General features: G+C 46.9%; 1 protein-coding gene across 5 annotated transcripts in view; it reads right to left on the minus strand.

Moving 5' to 3' along the window:
- Lrrc16a (leucine rich repeat containing 16A) overlaps positions 1-14,532 on the minus strand; it is a 306,943-nt gene that overhangs the window by 178,781 nt on the left and 113,630 nt on the right. For 3 of the 5 annotated variants that reach the window (XM_013503829.1, XM_013503832.1, XM_005403347.2), the window contains exon 3: positions 3,926-3,976. In XM_013503829.1, the coding sequence (XP_013359283.1) occupies positions 3,926-3,976 (51 nt within the window). Of the gene's footprint in view, positions 1-3,925; positions 3,977-5,773; positions 5,882-14,532 lie in introns of those variants that run through there. The other 2 variants (XM_013503831.1, XM_013503830.1) reach the window with 2 other exon arrangements.

Here is a 14,532-nt window from a genome sequence, read left to right on the forward strand (position 1 = left end):
GATCTAGTGGGGTTCTTTGAAGTGTCTTCTGGGGAGGATCAGTGATGGGGACTAGGAGCAAAGGCCTGGTAACAACTAGCCATGGGTGACACCAGAAAGCATGATTTGAGCCTGATGGGGATGCCTTTTAAGCTGCCTTAGAGACTCCCTCCTACAGAACTCATATTAACCTGGGAGCAGACTAATCACAAACTTGGCCACTCACTGCTTATTGATCACCAGTACTACGTATTATGGTTTGTGTCTGCATGTCCCCTCAAATCCTCATGCAGTCATAGGGTGGGCTTCTAGATGTTTTTGATCCATGGTCTAATGCTGGGATTATGGGTGTGAGTGCTACATCCACCCTGGGGCGGGTAGTTTGCGTATGTAAGGAAAGGAAAGAGGCTTGCCCTTCCCGCAGCTCCATTTTGCTGTTGTTGCTTTTGCTGTTTTCTGCTGCCATGAACAGTTGCCCTGGGCCATGTGTCACTCTGCCATGGAGCCAGCCGAGTAAGGACAGAAACTTCCACAAACTGTGAGTTAAATAAACCTTTCCTTCCTTAATATTGGGCATTGGGTATTTTGTCTCAGCAATGAGAGAAAAGTAACCAAGACACCTGAGTTCTATTCCTTTCAGTGTCTACCTTATCTGAGTTTTCTTAATCCCTCTACGTCTTTGCAAATTCTTTTTCTTCTGCCCAAATTTCTCTACCACCCCCTTCTGCTGAACAAACCTGAAGTCATTCTCCAGGGCCTTGTGGAAATGTCACCAGTCTTTCCTGGCTCCCCAGCCCTTTGCCATCTCAGTGAAATCTGTCAGATGCAGTAGAAGCATCTTAATTGACCTCCAGATAACCTTCCTGAGCCTGATACATCAAGGTGCCAGCTCCCACCCCTGGCACTGCCCATTGATACCAGCTATGTGGTCACAGTGAGCTGAAACACCTGTGTGCACCTGTGCCCACCTGTTGGATCAATGCTTATGAGGCTTGTGGTTCATTCCCAAACCTGTTGATAGCAGTTAGAATTACAACATCAGATGTTTCTAGTCAAAGACACTTTACATAGCAATCTGAGTACAAAAAAAGTGTGTATGAAATATTAAATGGTGATAGAAGCAAATTACTTGGAAAAATTCCTATAAAATCTTTAAGGATCAGACATTTGTCTGGGGTGGGGATAAAAAATAATAATCTGAAGGCTTCTTTCCTCAGGTTGTTTTGCAAGTACCTCACAGTTCTGCCAGCATTCCCAGAGGCTTGAGTTGGGGAGTGGAGGTCCTGTATTGGAGTATAGCTCATAAAGAACGGTCCCCTGAGGCCAGCCTGTGGGCTCATCACGTTCATGTTGGGGCTGTAATTCATATGTCTCCTTGGTGGGCAGCTCTGAGTCACCAGTGCTGCACGCATGGCTGTCCTGTGTGGGCCTCAGCTGTGCTCCCTGGCAGCATGGTGCACCAGGAACATGGGCAGGATACATCCCACAGCAGAAAATCCCTGAATTCCTATTTCTAGAGAATGGAAATAGAAAGAGAACTCCTCTTCCATGGCTCCCTTTGTCAGTTCACAGACCCTCCTCAAGAGCCCACTGTGTGCATGTTAGAACACAGGCGGCATGGGCATGCGTCTCACCTCCAGCCATTATGTATAGCCTTGAAGTCATATACTTTAAAGCACTTTGAACTTATAAACACGTTTTCATTAAGCACTCTTTAACGCAGTGTCAAAGTTTCTGAGTTAACACATTCCAGCTGGCTTGAACCACTGGTGATACATGCATGACCATCCCACCAGGAGATCCTCCCATGCATCTTGTCTGCAAATCCTTCCCTGATCTGATACTTATCCAGCCCCTGGAAGCAAAACTGGGGCTTGGGGAGAAGGTGTTGATAGCAAGACTCTATCTCTCCAACCAGGTGTGACTGCAGAGGTCTCTGCTTGTGATTAATCACCAAGATGTGCAGCTCTGTCTTGTGACTCTGACTACATGTGGCCCATCTCACATACATGTTATGATAGGAAAGAGAACATGCTTAATTTTATATGCTTTTTATTTCATATTTAATTAAACTCCCCCCACAAAAAAAAGAGAGGATACCTAAGTCATCTCAGTGCCTAATTTATATTCATGTTCTGAATATAATGCTTTCCTCAGAAACTTTATGCCACTGGCACTGTCCTTACTTCTCAGCCACGACTCAGGTGGACACATGGAATCCAGCTTCTCTAAGGCAGAAAGCTGCCAGCAGACCACAGTGGAAGAAAACCTCCTTTCTGATTTAGGGTGCTGACAATACCAGAGACGATGTTCAAACTGTCCTGGTCAGGGTAGTGTGAAATGTTAGAACTACCCCCGTGGAGCCAGGCCTATGTTTGGGGCTGGAGCAAGGCGGCGACAGAACAGGGCCACCTGGCAAGACAGCAACAACCTTCCAGGAAGGCAGCGCACTTTCTCTCATCAGAATATTTTAAGCTAAGCATAGAGGCCTCGGCTATTTCCTCCACCCCACTGAATTTCCTTCTGCAATCAATGTTTCACCAGTGGAATAATGCTTAATTTATTCCTTCCATCCTGCCTTTGGGTAGTTTAATTATAGGTGGTTCAGGCCAACTTCACTGCAGGATGATTGATTTCACTTGTACAACATTATAAACATTCATTTTATATCATCAAAAAAGCCTAACCCCAAATGTCTTTTTCTTTGGAGAAATTTCATTAGAGTTAAAAATGTGTGTGTTCTGAAAGAAAAAGGCAGTAGGTACCTTAATTTTACAACTAACAAATCATCAGATTCCAAGTCCTGAAAGATCCCTATTTAGCACATAAGTATGTATTCACAAAACAGGGGCTATAGCACTATACCGATAATCCTAGCTCTCCAGGATGCTGAGGCAGTAGGATCACAGGCTTGAGCTCAGAGTAGGCACTTAGTGAGACCCTGTCTCAAAATAAAAACTAAATAAAGGCCTGGAGATGTACCTCAGTGCAAAGGTCTTGGGTTCAATCCCCAGCAGGGAGGGCGAGGGGGAAAATACAGTATTGACTAAAAGTTAAATTTTAAGAAGCAAGAAAGGACTAAGAAAATGAGCAAATAACACTGCAGTCCAAGCATCTGAGTTCAGTAACTGCAGAAGCAGCTACCACTCTGTACCCATTCCCTAGCATGTGGTAGGCCAGGCAGTCCACCTCAGGGAAAACATGAAAGGTATGATGTGGGGAACCAACTTCTTCCCTCCTACTCAGGACTTGTGACTCCTTCTGCATAGCAACTGTCCATCAAGGCTACTGTGAGAATCACAGGACAACGTCCTCCACATACACCCGGCCAACAACTCACTGAGTTCTAGTAAGAACAGTGTGGCTAGGCTTCCTTGCCCAGGGTCATATATCTGTCACTTTCTAGTGAAGTGTGACCTTGGGCAAGTTACTGGACCTTCCTGTACCTCAGTTTCCTCACCTGTAAAACAGGGAAAAATAACAGGACCCAGCTCATGGTTCTCATAAGATTTTAAGGATTATTTACTAAAAGAGCTCTCAATAAATGTTACTCACCAACAGCTTTTTAGATGCTGCCATTCAGTCCGTATCTTATAAAAATGATCGGCCCTTTTGGTTACCACAACAAAATAAGACATTACTACGCCTAATTCATGCCTCCTCCACTCAGATTTTAACAGGCGCTGTGGAGTGAGGGGCATCCCATGGAAATTGTTGAACAGACCTCGAGAGAGACTAAGCAATGCCACGTTCCTTTTCACAGGTGACACAGGGCACACGGTGAGGGCTGCGGGGTGTGAGTGTGTGTGAGTGTGTGCATGTGTGAGTGTGTGTGTGTGAGTAGGGGGAATGTGTGTAAGTGCATGTGAGTATGTGAGAGACTGAGTGTGTGGAAGTGAGGGAGAGACAGTGTGTGCCTGTGTAAGGAGGATGGTCGGCCACTTACCTTGGTGGGGATGCGCGCTGTCACCAGGAAGGCCCGGCATGACGTGAGCACCTGCAAGAAAAAGCAGCAGCATCACCATAGGTACCAACAGTGGGCCTGGTGGCTGTGGGGTGAGACACAGGACTTAGTGAAACTAAAGCCTCAAAAACTTCAATGTCACTGCTGTGGCTCGTAGCACCATCACTGTCATGACACAGCTGGCCTCCCGTCGTGTAAGAAGCGACCTGGGATGGCTTGCCGTCCTCACAGAATTAGTCTGCACTGAGCACAGCAACCCTGCAATCTCAACGGAAGTCAGTGGGCCCCAAGGACCACCAAATTGTTTCAGCTGAGTGAGCGAGACAGGTCTCTGTGGGATTCAAATATGTGTCATACATACTCGTCCAGACACGAACCACACTACATCAACAGCAAACTTAATGAAAAAGCCAGTCCCTCATTCACACTCCTCCAGTGACAACTACCACCCACATCCGCCCTCCTATATTCCACTCTCAGAACTTCAGCTGGTAACATTTCTGTAACGCACAGGCAGCAAAAGCAGGCCATGTTTCTAAGACATCTTCCCCTACTATCTTCAGCTGCAGCTCCCTGAGCCAAAAATAATATTCACGGAAATTCCCTTTCTGACACTCAGCTAGTAATGCGCACATGGCCTTGGAGACCCACGTGCCTACAGCGCTGTTTGGTTCAACCGAGCTACCTGCATATACAAAGGGACTGAATTACACGTTTGGAGCTGAGCGGGGGTGCCTGGGCGGACCCCTCACTGTTGAACCTACCATTCTGCAACTCAGGTCCTGGTGGACCCCCTGGACTTCCAAAGCAAAGAAAGAAGACTCCAGTGCTTTTCAAGCCCTCAGGAGATCTACCTCTTTGTTTTCCAAAGAACTTCCATGGCACTAAATCCTTACGTGGCGAGGAGACTCACATGCTAGTCTAAGAATGCTAGATTTGAACAGAACCTCAGAAACTGTGAGTCAAGGGTCTCAGGAGTTGGAGGACGTCCCCAAGCTGGCAAAGCTCTACCTAGACCCAATCCAACAGCCCCACTGCTAATCCGAGCACAAAAGGTGGATCAACACGGGTGCCTCGGTGGCTGCCTCGGTGCCTTTCCAGTCTCCCAAATCCCAAGCAAAAAAGTTGGGTTTTCTTACGAAACACCTCAGTAAATAATCACAGGTCACCCCTGCCAGAGACAACTCAAGTCACTGCTTGTGAGACAGATGACCAGGACAGCTCCCCAATGTGGCTGGGGAGTGGGAGACTGAGCCGGTAGGAAATGGGGAGAAAAAGGCACAGAAGGTCCCGGCCAGTTCCAGACCTTGTGCTCAAAGACCACAGTTACAGCTACGCAGCCCTCAAAGATGAGCTTTGACCTGGCCTCACTTTCACTGCTTGCAAGCAGGGGACGTGCTCAGAAAGCCCGGGAACAAATCACTTCTGACAGTGAAGACACCTGCAGGTGTCTGTGTTGGCATATCCCATACACAGGGAACCGAACCGTGGCTCTCTTCCCTAACTAAGAGAAGGTCCTTTCTCCCACTAAGGTCTTGGGGACGGGGCCTTCCAGTAACGAGCACTGAAAAGACAGGAAGTGTGGGAAGTACAACCAGAACAGAGAAAGGAAAGCGACATAATTCGTGGGATCATTGCTCAAAAGACCTGATCACCAGCATGGCTACAGAAGCCAGACTCCTTTCATCAGCCTCTCTCCCTCCTCATTATTTACAAAGCAGCACATGACACACTTCGCTCATTTCCAGGCCCCTGTACAATCAATCCCCGATCTTTCCAAGAATCTGAAGTCCAAGGAACCCTCTGTATAGAAATAAAGTCATAACTTACACACCAGAAAGCTCCCAAGATCACCTGGTCAAGACCTAAAACCCCGAGGGTAGAAGCTGAGAGCAGGTCCAGAGAAACTCATCTTGCAGCCAGCTCCCACTGGATGAGAGTGGCTGAGCCTGGACTGAACCTGCCCCCACCCACGTCCCACTCCAGTACAGTCTCCTCCTCCTCCTCCTCCTCCTCCTCTTAGAGTGTCAGGGGGCTCAGGGCCAAAGCCCCAGGCAGGAACTCGTCAGCTCTGCAGCATTCAGAAAGAATAATTACTCTGAAAACTGATCCTGCAACATCCACCCAATTCTTGCTGTGTGCACTGTCTCAACAGGTCTGCACACAGCACCTTGATTAATCCTCACTGCATCCCATTTTAAGATGGGGAAGCAGAGACACAGAGACGGTGTGACTTGTGCAGGTCAACCAGAAAGCACACAAAAGACCAGGGATTTGAACATACAGATCCTGCTCCCGAGATGGGGTTCCCAATGACACCGGCTCTCAAATCTCACCTCTCCAAGAGCCAGAGCCCTTCGTAATCTGCATGCATGGAAACACAGACCAGTCAAAGAACTTTAGAGCCACAGGGTGAAGCAAGCAGCTGCAAGGATCGCCAGTAGGATGAGGGATGTTGGGGCATCACAGGGAAAAGGATCTCTTCCTACTGGTAGGTTGTCTGCCTGTGTGTGTGTGTCTGATCACCTGCTGGCCTCTGTCACTGTCTGTGTTCTCTGCGTCTTCATTTCTGCCTTCCCGAGTCTGCATGTGCCTCTCTCCTCTGTGTCTCCCCTCACGGCTCCTCCACTCTCCCCTCCGGCCCCTCTCTGCTGTGGTTGCCCCAGCCTTCCCTGTTCCTTCCCCGTCTGGCCCCATCTCTCTTCCTTCCTCTGGTACCTTCTTCCCCTGCCTTCACTCTGCCTTCCACTCTTGGGCTTTGCTCTGTGTGATCACTACAGAGCCTGGGTTTTATTTCTACCTTTTGAAGACACAATAGATACCAATCACAGAAGAAATCCCACATTCTGGAAGAGCATTTCATCTGTAACACAGTCACAGAGAAATATGAATAAAACATGAACAAAAAAAAAAATCACAAGACACTCTGACACCGTTATAGCAATGAGCACATGGGTAATTATGTGATTACAAGGTCCCCTGTGAGAACCTAATTAATAAGTCTTTAAAACTAGCTTCAAAGCATGTATCCAAACACCTGAAATAGGGCAGCAGTCACCAGCATGAGCACAGGCTGGCCTTTCCATCCCCTGACAGTAATGCGCTGCCCCCACCAAGCATTGAGGGACATCAGAGGACCTGCTTTCCTCTCCCGCCTGCCCTCACCAGCCAGCACCACAGCAGTGTTCCCGAGGTCACTGACAGGTTAGCACTGGGGTCCATGCATTCAAAACAAGAGGAAAAAATCCTCTCATTTGTATGCATTCCCTTCTGGGTAGAGATCAACATGCTGGCCACATGCACGTACATCTCAAGTCCAGTAGGTGATCATTTCTGCCCTTACCTGGTAGCAACAGAGCTCCCAGTCTGGGACGCTGTGTGTCAACTCCCCATCTTCAAAAGTGTTTCAAAGGCAGGTTAAGTACACACTGTCCTTTGGAAATTGGACACAGGCTAAAGTAATTTATTAAAAAAAGAGACACATCTATGAGGGACCCCATGCTTTAAAAGAAGACAGGTAAGACACAAAGTGTTGTGCCAGCTGGTCCCATTTCTGGTTGCCAGCTAGGGTCCCCAGGGTAGAGTAAAATACGGGGAATTATCCCACCATATTCCAGGACTGTGGACTTAGAAGCATGACAGTATAGTGATATTTTGAAGAGGGAGTGAAAACTAGAACGCTACTGGTCCAAGCAGAACTGCGCATCTTGCTCTATCAATGCAACCTGAGCTGATAAATTTCAATTGTCCAGGGAACCCCAGTCAATTCAGGCACCCAGGTTCCCTGGTTGGCTCTAAACCGCCCTAGGATTTAGAGCCCCAGAGGATGTGGAGTACATAGTGCCAATTTTAGCAGGATGGGAAGAAAGAAATCACACTAGAAACTCCACTCAGATTCCTGGTGGATGAGCACTAGGGTAGTATGTATCCTGCTTGTGGGATAACCAACCCTTCCGGTTTGGGCCCAGAGAATCTTGCATCCCAGGAAACCAGGACTATTGGTCCTCCTCCTTGCTGGGATTTGGGCATCAGGAAGACAGATTTAAATTCTTTTCTGCTACTTTCTATCTGCATATACCTGAGTGAATCAGTTAACTTCCAGCAGGTTACAGACTGCAGGGTACTACAGAGGAGCAACCTGTGGCTTCCAAAAAGAGAGGTCCAAACAAGAACATCCCCTCCCTAGGACTCTTATATGGTGAAGAGTTAAGTAAAAGACATACAGATGAAGCCGTAGTGCCAGCACCTAGCATGTCTTTACTAGATACTAACTTAAATAATAGCATCTTTGATTTAGATTCCCAAAGCAAAAAATTAAGTAATCACACTGATTGGATTTTCAAATGCCAGTTTTTGTCAACAGAACAAAGCAAACAACAAAACCCACAAAGACACTGAGACATCTCCTAGGAGGAGGTTTTCTATTCAGTGCACATTTTTGGACCTTGAAGGAAAAGGATTTTCTTGCAAAGTTTAAAAAATAAACAAATAGCCAGGAGGACATCAGCAGGAGTGCATGGGCTTAGCCAAGGAACCTCACCCACAAAGGCCAAGCCATGACTGCGCTGCCACCTCCCGGGAAGGCCCATTCTTCCACCAGGGCCTTAGCATGCAAACCACACTTCCAACTTCTGTAATGAGTTTCCTCTCCCTTTCACTGAAATGCAACCAGCAGACCCCTTCTCTCTGAGGCTTCTCAGCTCCCCTTCTAAATTCAAAATTTCACTTTAAAACATTTATAAAAATTCTCCATACTGTTAAAACTTACAACTTAGCAAAGAAGCCTGAGTCTTCTTATGGAGATGATATATAATGAGGTTGGCTAGGAAACCCTCTCATTGCACACTTATTAAAAACTAAAATAAATACAGTTTCACATCTCAAGTCCACTGCCTGAAGCCTGCTGCTCTGCAGGCCATCCATAAATCCATGCCCTATAAAACCACATCCTCTCCTGCAGACCACCAGGACAGCCCTGCTTGAAAATTGAGCTCTACGTGCCACACATTCAGCAAATGGTCTTATAGCCCTGTAGGGTTCTCTAATTTACAAACGACCTAAATGATAAATGCCATTTAATACTTACCACCTCTTCCAAATTCCCAGCTCCAAGTGCACCACAGACAAGACCTCATAAAAACCACATGCATGCACGCACACTTATGCGTGCACGCACATACCCCTAGATGAGGGAGAGACACAGGTGGCGAGGCTCATTATCACCACTGTGGGGAGCTAGGAGTGACAGATGCTAAGGGACTTGTGCAAGGTCACAGAGAATGCTGAGGGAGAATTAACTGTCTCCCAGCTCGGAGCCTCACGACTCCACACACAGCTATCATGACCACCATCCTGCCTGGCCAATGCGAGAGGACATGACACTCTACCCAGGACAGCATCCCAAATGCACCCTTTGTGGTTCAGTCACCGGCCCAAAATCCCTTTCAAAACTGAACTACTGAACTCTGCTTGACCAACAGCTGTGGGATAGATTGGCGGTACACCTTGGTGATGAAAGGAAATGCGGGATCTGCACACTACAGACCCAATCCAGCCCTGACCCATTTTTACAAGTGAAATTTTATGAGAACACAGTCACGCTCATTTGGTCAGTGTATCGCTCTGGCTTCCATCACACCATACCAAAAAAGTCCAGTAGATGCGACAGAGATCTACAGCTCCCAAAGCCTAATGTATTTAAGAGAAAAAGGTCACCAGTTCCCGCTTCAGTAGTTTAGAGGCAAACTTTGGGGTTAGACTTCCCCGGTTTGAACTCCAGCTTTAGTATTCACTATTGATGTGATCTTGAGCTAATTACTGAATCTTCCCTGTGCCTGTTTCCTCCTGTGCAAAACGAGAGAAATAACAGTACAAGGAGCGGTGGTGGTTAAGTGAGTTAATATATGTAAAATGATTAGAGGCCAACACATGTACAGAGTGTTTATTACTGTTGTTTATACTTCAATGCTGTAATAAAATTATAATGTGACTGTAATAGCATTAAATTGACTTAGCCCTAGTGATCCTACTGTGAACACGTTACTACCTGAGGACCTTGCTTGACCCAAATTTAAAGGAGGATGGAAGAGGTCTCTAAGCTACCTTTCTACACACTGGGTCTTTGACTTAGGTCCTCTCCAGGTCTCTCTCAGTTCTGAGACCCTAGTAGTCTGTGCTTTATGTAGACTTCTAGGAATGCCTAGTCCCAGGTAAATGCTTACTGAGAGGACCTAACATCCCTTGGGTCACTGCTCCCTGGATCTGATGCTCCAATGAAAAAGGATGAAAAGACACCAAAAGTCAGTTTTCTATTTTGATGTCTTGTTTGGGGGAAAATCTTTGTGTTTCAACACCTGCGTAAATCTACTTCTTTTCACCTCATTATTTCTGCCATAACACAGAAATGTGATATTTACACACAGCTGTGATGTTTACACACCATCACTTCATTCTCATTGCAAGCTGAAAGGCACTATTAAAGAAGGAAAGAAAGAAACATACCTAATTTTTCCTCCATAGGTGAACATAGGGCAACTTCAAAACAACATCAATTCACCACACACTGGATCCTCTTTTCAAAATACAGACTGGTTACAAACTCCTAGAATCTGTCACACTGATTCTTTAAAAATGACATTATTTTAAAGGCACAGAAATGGCACGTCATTTTTAATGGTGGCCCACCAGTAGAGCACCACAAACCAGATGGGCATTCATTAAATGGTGCCCTGACCACTATTCCTAGAATGGAGCCATCTCAGGTCAGTGGAGAGGAAGAGAGAATACCCAGCTCGGGCCCACAAGGTCAGACAAGGTTTCTTGCTGAGGCCTTCGAGTCTGGCATACCTTTCAGTACTGGGTGAGCAATGTGCAGGTGTCCCCAGGTCTCTGTGTGAGGTGCACAGTAAGAGACCTCCTCTGGTCATCATTTTTTATTGATATTTTAAATGGATTATAAACAATAGAGACACAATCATCACAGGAGTACAGAAAAGCACAACCTGACCTAACATTCATGTTGACCCAATTAATTAATCACATGTCCCACTTCCCTGGCACAGGGCCACCCAGCCTCTTCTCCAATGTGTACATGAGGAGTTGCCAGGATGTAACTCTAATAATCACAGTGCTAAGCAGGATCTAGGGTTGAGCATATCCTGTTCTCGACTTACAGGTGAAGAAACAGACCAAGAAAGGGAAAAGGATGTGCCTGCTTGCATCACACCTCATACTTTGTTTCAAGTAACAGAATTTTAGCAAGAAATAGATTTATTGTGAGGAAATGGAATATCTTTCGTAATCAAAATGGAACTAGGACCGAATGGGTGCAGAAACCAAGTGAATTCCAGACAAGAGAAGCCAGAGTGAACAAGGGTCCTTTCAGGTTGCACCAGAATAGCGAATCACCTCTTATCCTTTCTCACGATCCCACTCAAGATCCAAAGCCCAGGGTGAGAGCCCTGTGTCCTGGGTGTGGCACCCATGAGGGGCAATGACAGTTACGGCTTAATGACCATGAGCATTGGTTCCAGGGGCAGAGAGCCTGGGTTCGGGCTCCCACTCCACCAATCACCACCAGCTGTTTATGGAGGTGCTTGGCCTCTCCATGCCTCTGTGTTCTCACCTGCAAAAATGTAGGTACAAGAATCATCACCTGCTGGGAAAACTGGCAAAGTCCTCAGAGCCACAGCTGGCTTACCTCGTGTCCCCAGACAGCTTAAGGATGAGAACAGCTAGCAACTGGTAACAACAGGTCTGCAACAAGGAACCAGTTTTATTTGTCTTTTCTCTCATTCTGTTTCTGCGGTCCCCATCCACCAACGTCACCTCAGGGTAGCCACCCAGACTCCCAGCATCTGCCCAAGCCACTGGGGCCCGGGTTACTTCTCCCTCCTTCCCTCTGGTCACATTAGCATTTCCATCGGGTGGAAACATACACATTTTCTCTCCTCTCGAGCACAGCTATTAAGTGTGGTTGGCATACTGGAGGGCATCTTGATTTAGATTTAATGTCATTACATAAATAATCAGAGTATCTTTCATTGAATTAAGAAACTTATAAGAAGGAAAGGAGGAGAAAAGATGATTTAGAGTGATAATATGAAGAAACTGATATACATACATAATTAATGGCAACATTTTCCACAGGGTGGGCTACAACTCACTGGTAAGTGGTTAAAGCAATTCAGTAGAGTTTAATGAGCAGTAAGTAAAACAGACTAAACTGAAGTGGAAAAGAAAAGAAAGTCAAGAATGTGATTAAAATGTACCATATACATTGAACTCCCTCCCCAAAAGATATCCAACTACGTGGGAGGATGAGGACAGGCAGATGATGGTGGAATGATTCACGTGCACATACAAATCTGCCAAAACAACATTCATTCATCTGTGTAACCAAAGTGCACTAATAAAAGTTGCAAAGGAAAAAAAAAGTAGAAAGCACAAGCGCTATTTCATAAACATGTTTCTGCGAGATCCGTATGTACATAGTATTTGCACCCACGTGTGTGCACACATGGCGCATGCACATGGCTCAAACTCAACATAAAATGCATTTTTGCAGTGGGTGCAGGTTGTAAGCATGACACACAGTAGCACACAACAGCGCACATTGAGGCTGACCACTGGGCAACATCTTGGATGATATCCAGGCAGCATGCAAGACGAAGAGCAATTCCAGCCTTGCCCAGTGTGAACTGGGTAGCATTATACCCTGCTTTCCTTGCTTCTAAATTGGAGACATGGGTATCCTAGAGTAAGAATTAGACATAAGCTAGCAAGTGTCTGGCCTATAGCAGACACTCATACAAAGAAGCCCTTGTAACTGTCCTTGTATGGGCAAAATACAGCTTTGAAGAGACCTATAAGGAAAAAGAACCAAACCACGAGAGATGTGTGCAAATGTGCTCATTAGAAGCAGAGCCAAATCTGAAGCCCAGGCTCCTGCCTGCAGCTTCACTCCTAGAACAGCATTCTCTAGGATGGGGCCTGAGTTAGTGTGGGGGAAGTGACTCCCTCAGGAACGAGAGCCAACCTCAGAACTAGGAGAGAATTCTCACTTCTACATCGTGATGTAGCAAAATCTCCCACAAAGGAACAATAGGCTTTGGATCCAGAGCAATCTGAAATCACTTGGCAACATCCCCACTTATCAAGCACCTAACCTCTCTGATTCTTATTTTTCTTATCTCTAAAATGCTTATGATACAGACTTTAGGACAGTTTCAAGGATTAAGTGGAGTGGTGCATAAGCTGCCTGGCACTGTGCCTGGCACACACAGATGACACTAAGACCCGGCACACTTCACACACAGATGACACTAAGACCCGGCTCAAAGTCGCCCCATGTATTGCCCCACTTGTCACCTGGGGACAATGAAGTAGCCACTCCCATAGGGCACTGCCCCGTTTAAATTCTAGCTCTGCCCACTCACGAGCATAGGCAATTAGGGAAAAGGCCTCTCTGTGCCTCAGTTTCCTGGTCCATAAAGCAGAGATCTAATACAGACCTCACTGAGCCTGTTCTAGCGAGCAGACAATACATGTAATGTGCTCCAAACAGCACTGGCTTTATCGTGCAGCCCTCAAGATGCGTGATCAGTTGAGCTCTCCTGTTTACTCTGTCTTACCCAGAGCTCTGTTAGTTACAGCTTCAAATGCACCACCTCTAGGATTTATGCTTGTTTTTCCTGGTGCTAGTGAAAGAATCCAAGGCCTCAGCCACGCTACACAAGCCCTCTCTCTACCACTGAGCTTCACCTCCAGCCCCATCCAGGATTTCTGATTCTGGCATCTTGCTCTCTGCCCACCAACCTTCTAATATCCAGGTGGGATCCACAGGCCACAGGGGCTGGTATCACTTAGAAGGCTGTTTAGAAAGGCAGGATCTAAGGCCACACCTCAGACCAGAATCTGCACGGTGGAGATCCATAGAGCACCGTGGTTAGAGAAGCACTCGCCACTAGCTCCTGGCTCAGCGATTCCCATCACCTGTTTCCTGCCCAACACTGCAAGACCTCCTCCTGCTTTCTTCCCTATGGGCCCTGGCCTAGCCTGATCCCACTGACCCGGGACTGAAACCTTGCCTCACGCTCGGCCTCTGCCAGCCTGCGTGCCCCTAGTCCTCTCATTACACCCACAAAGAGCAAGCTCAGCCCCGGGTGACGCCCTCGCTGCCCACTTCATGCTCGTAGCAGTGGCTGCCAAGAGCCACAGAAGAAGCCAGCTAGCCCACAGGTAGTTCTGCTCCTTCACCTGCTTTGCTCCTACCTCGGACTCTGCCTCCCACCACTCCTCCTCCTTTTCCTCCTCCTCCTCCTCCTCCCTCACTCTGTCCGGACTACACCACCAGGTCTCCCAGACACACGCTCTCCAAGTCCTTGCACATTTCCTTACAAATCCGAATCACAAGTGTAATTACTTGAGGGATTAATATGTCCAGCAGGGACAGGGACCACCTCTGTCCTATTCAAAGCTCTGTTTCTCAGTGCTCACTACAGTGTCAGGCACAAATAAGGTGCTCAAGCGTCTGTTAAACAAGTGGATGAACGAAGGAAGGAAGGAAGGAAGGAAGGAAGGAAGGAAGG

The sequence above is a fragment of the Chinchilla lanigera genome, unplaced genomic scaffold (assembly GCF_000276665.1).
Source record: "Chinchilla lanigera isolate Chin_1 unplaced genomic scaffold, ChiLan1.0 scaffold00082, whole genome shotgun sequence".
NCBI classification, from domain to species: Eukaryota; Metazoa; Chordata; class Mammalia; order Rodentia; family Chinchillidae; genus Chinchilla; species Chinchilla lanigera.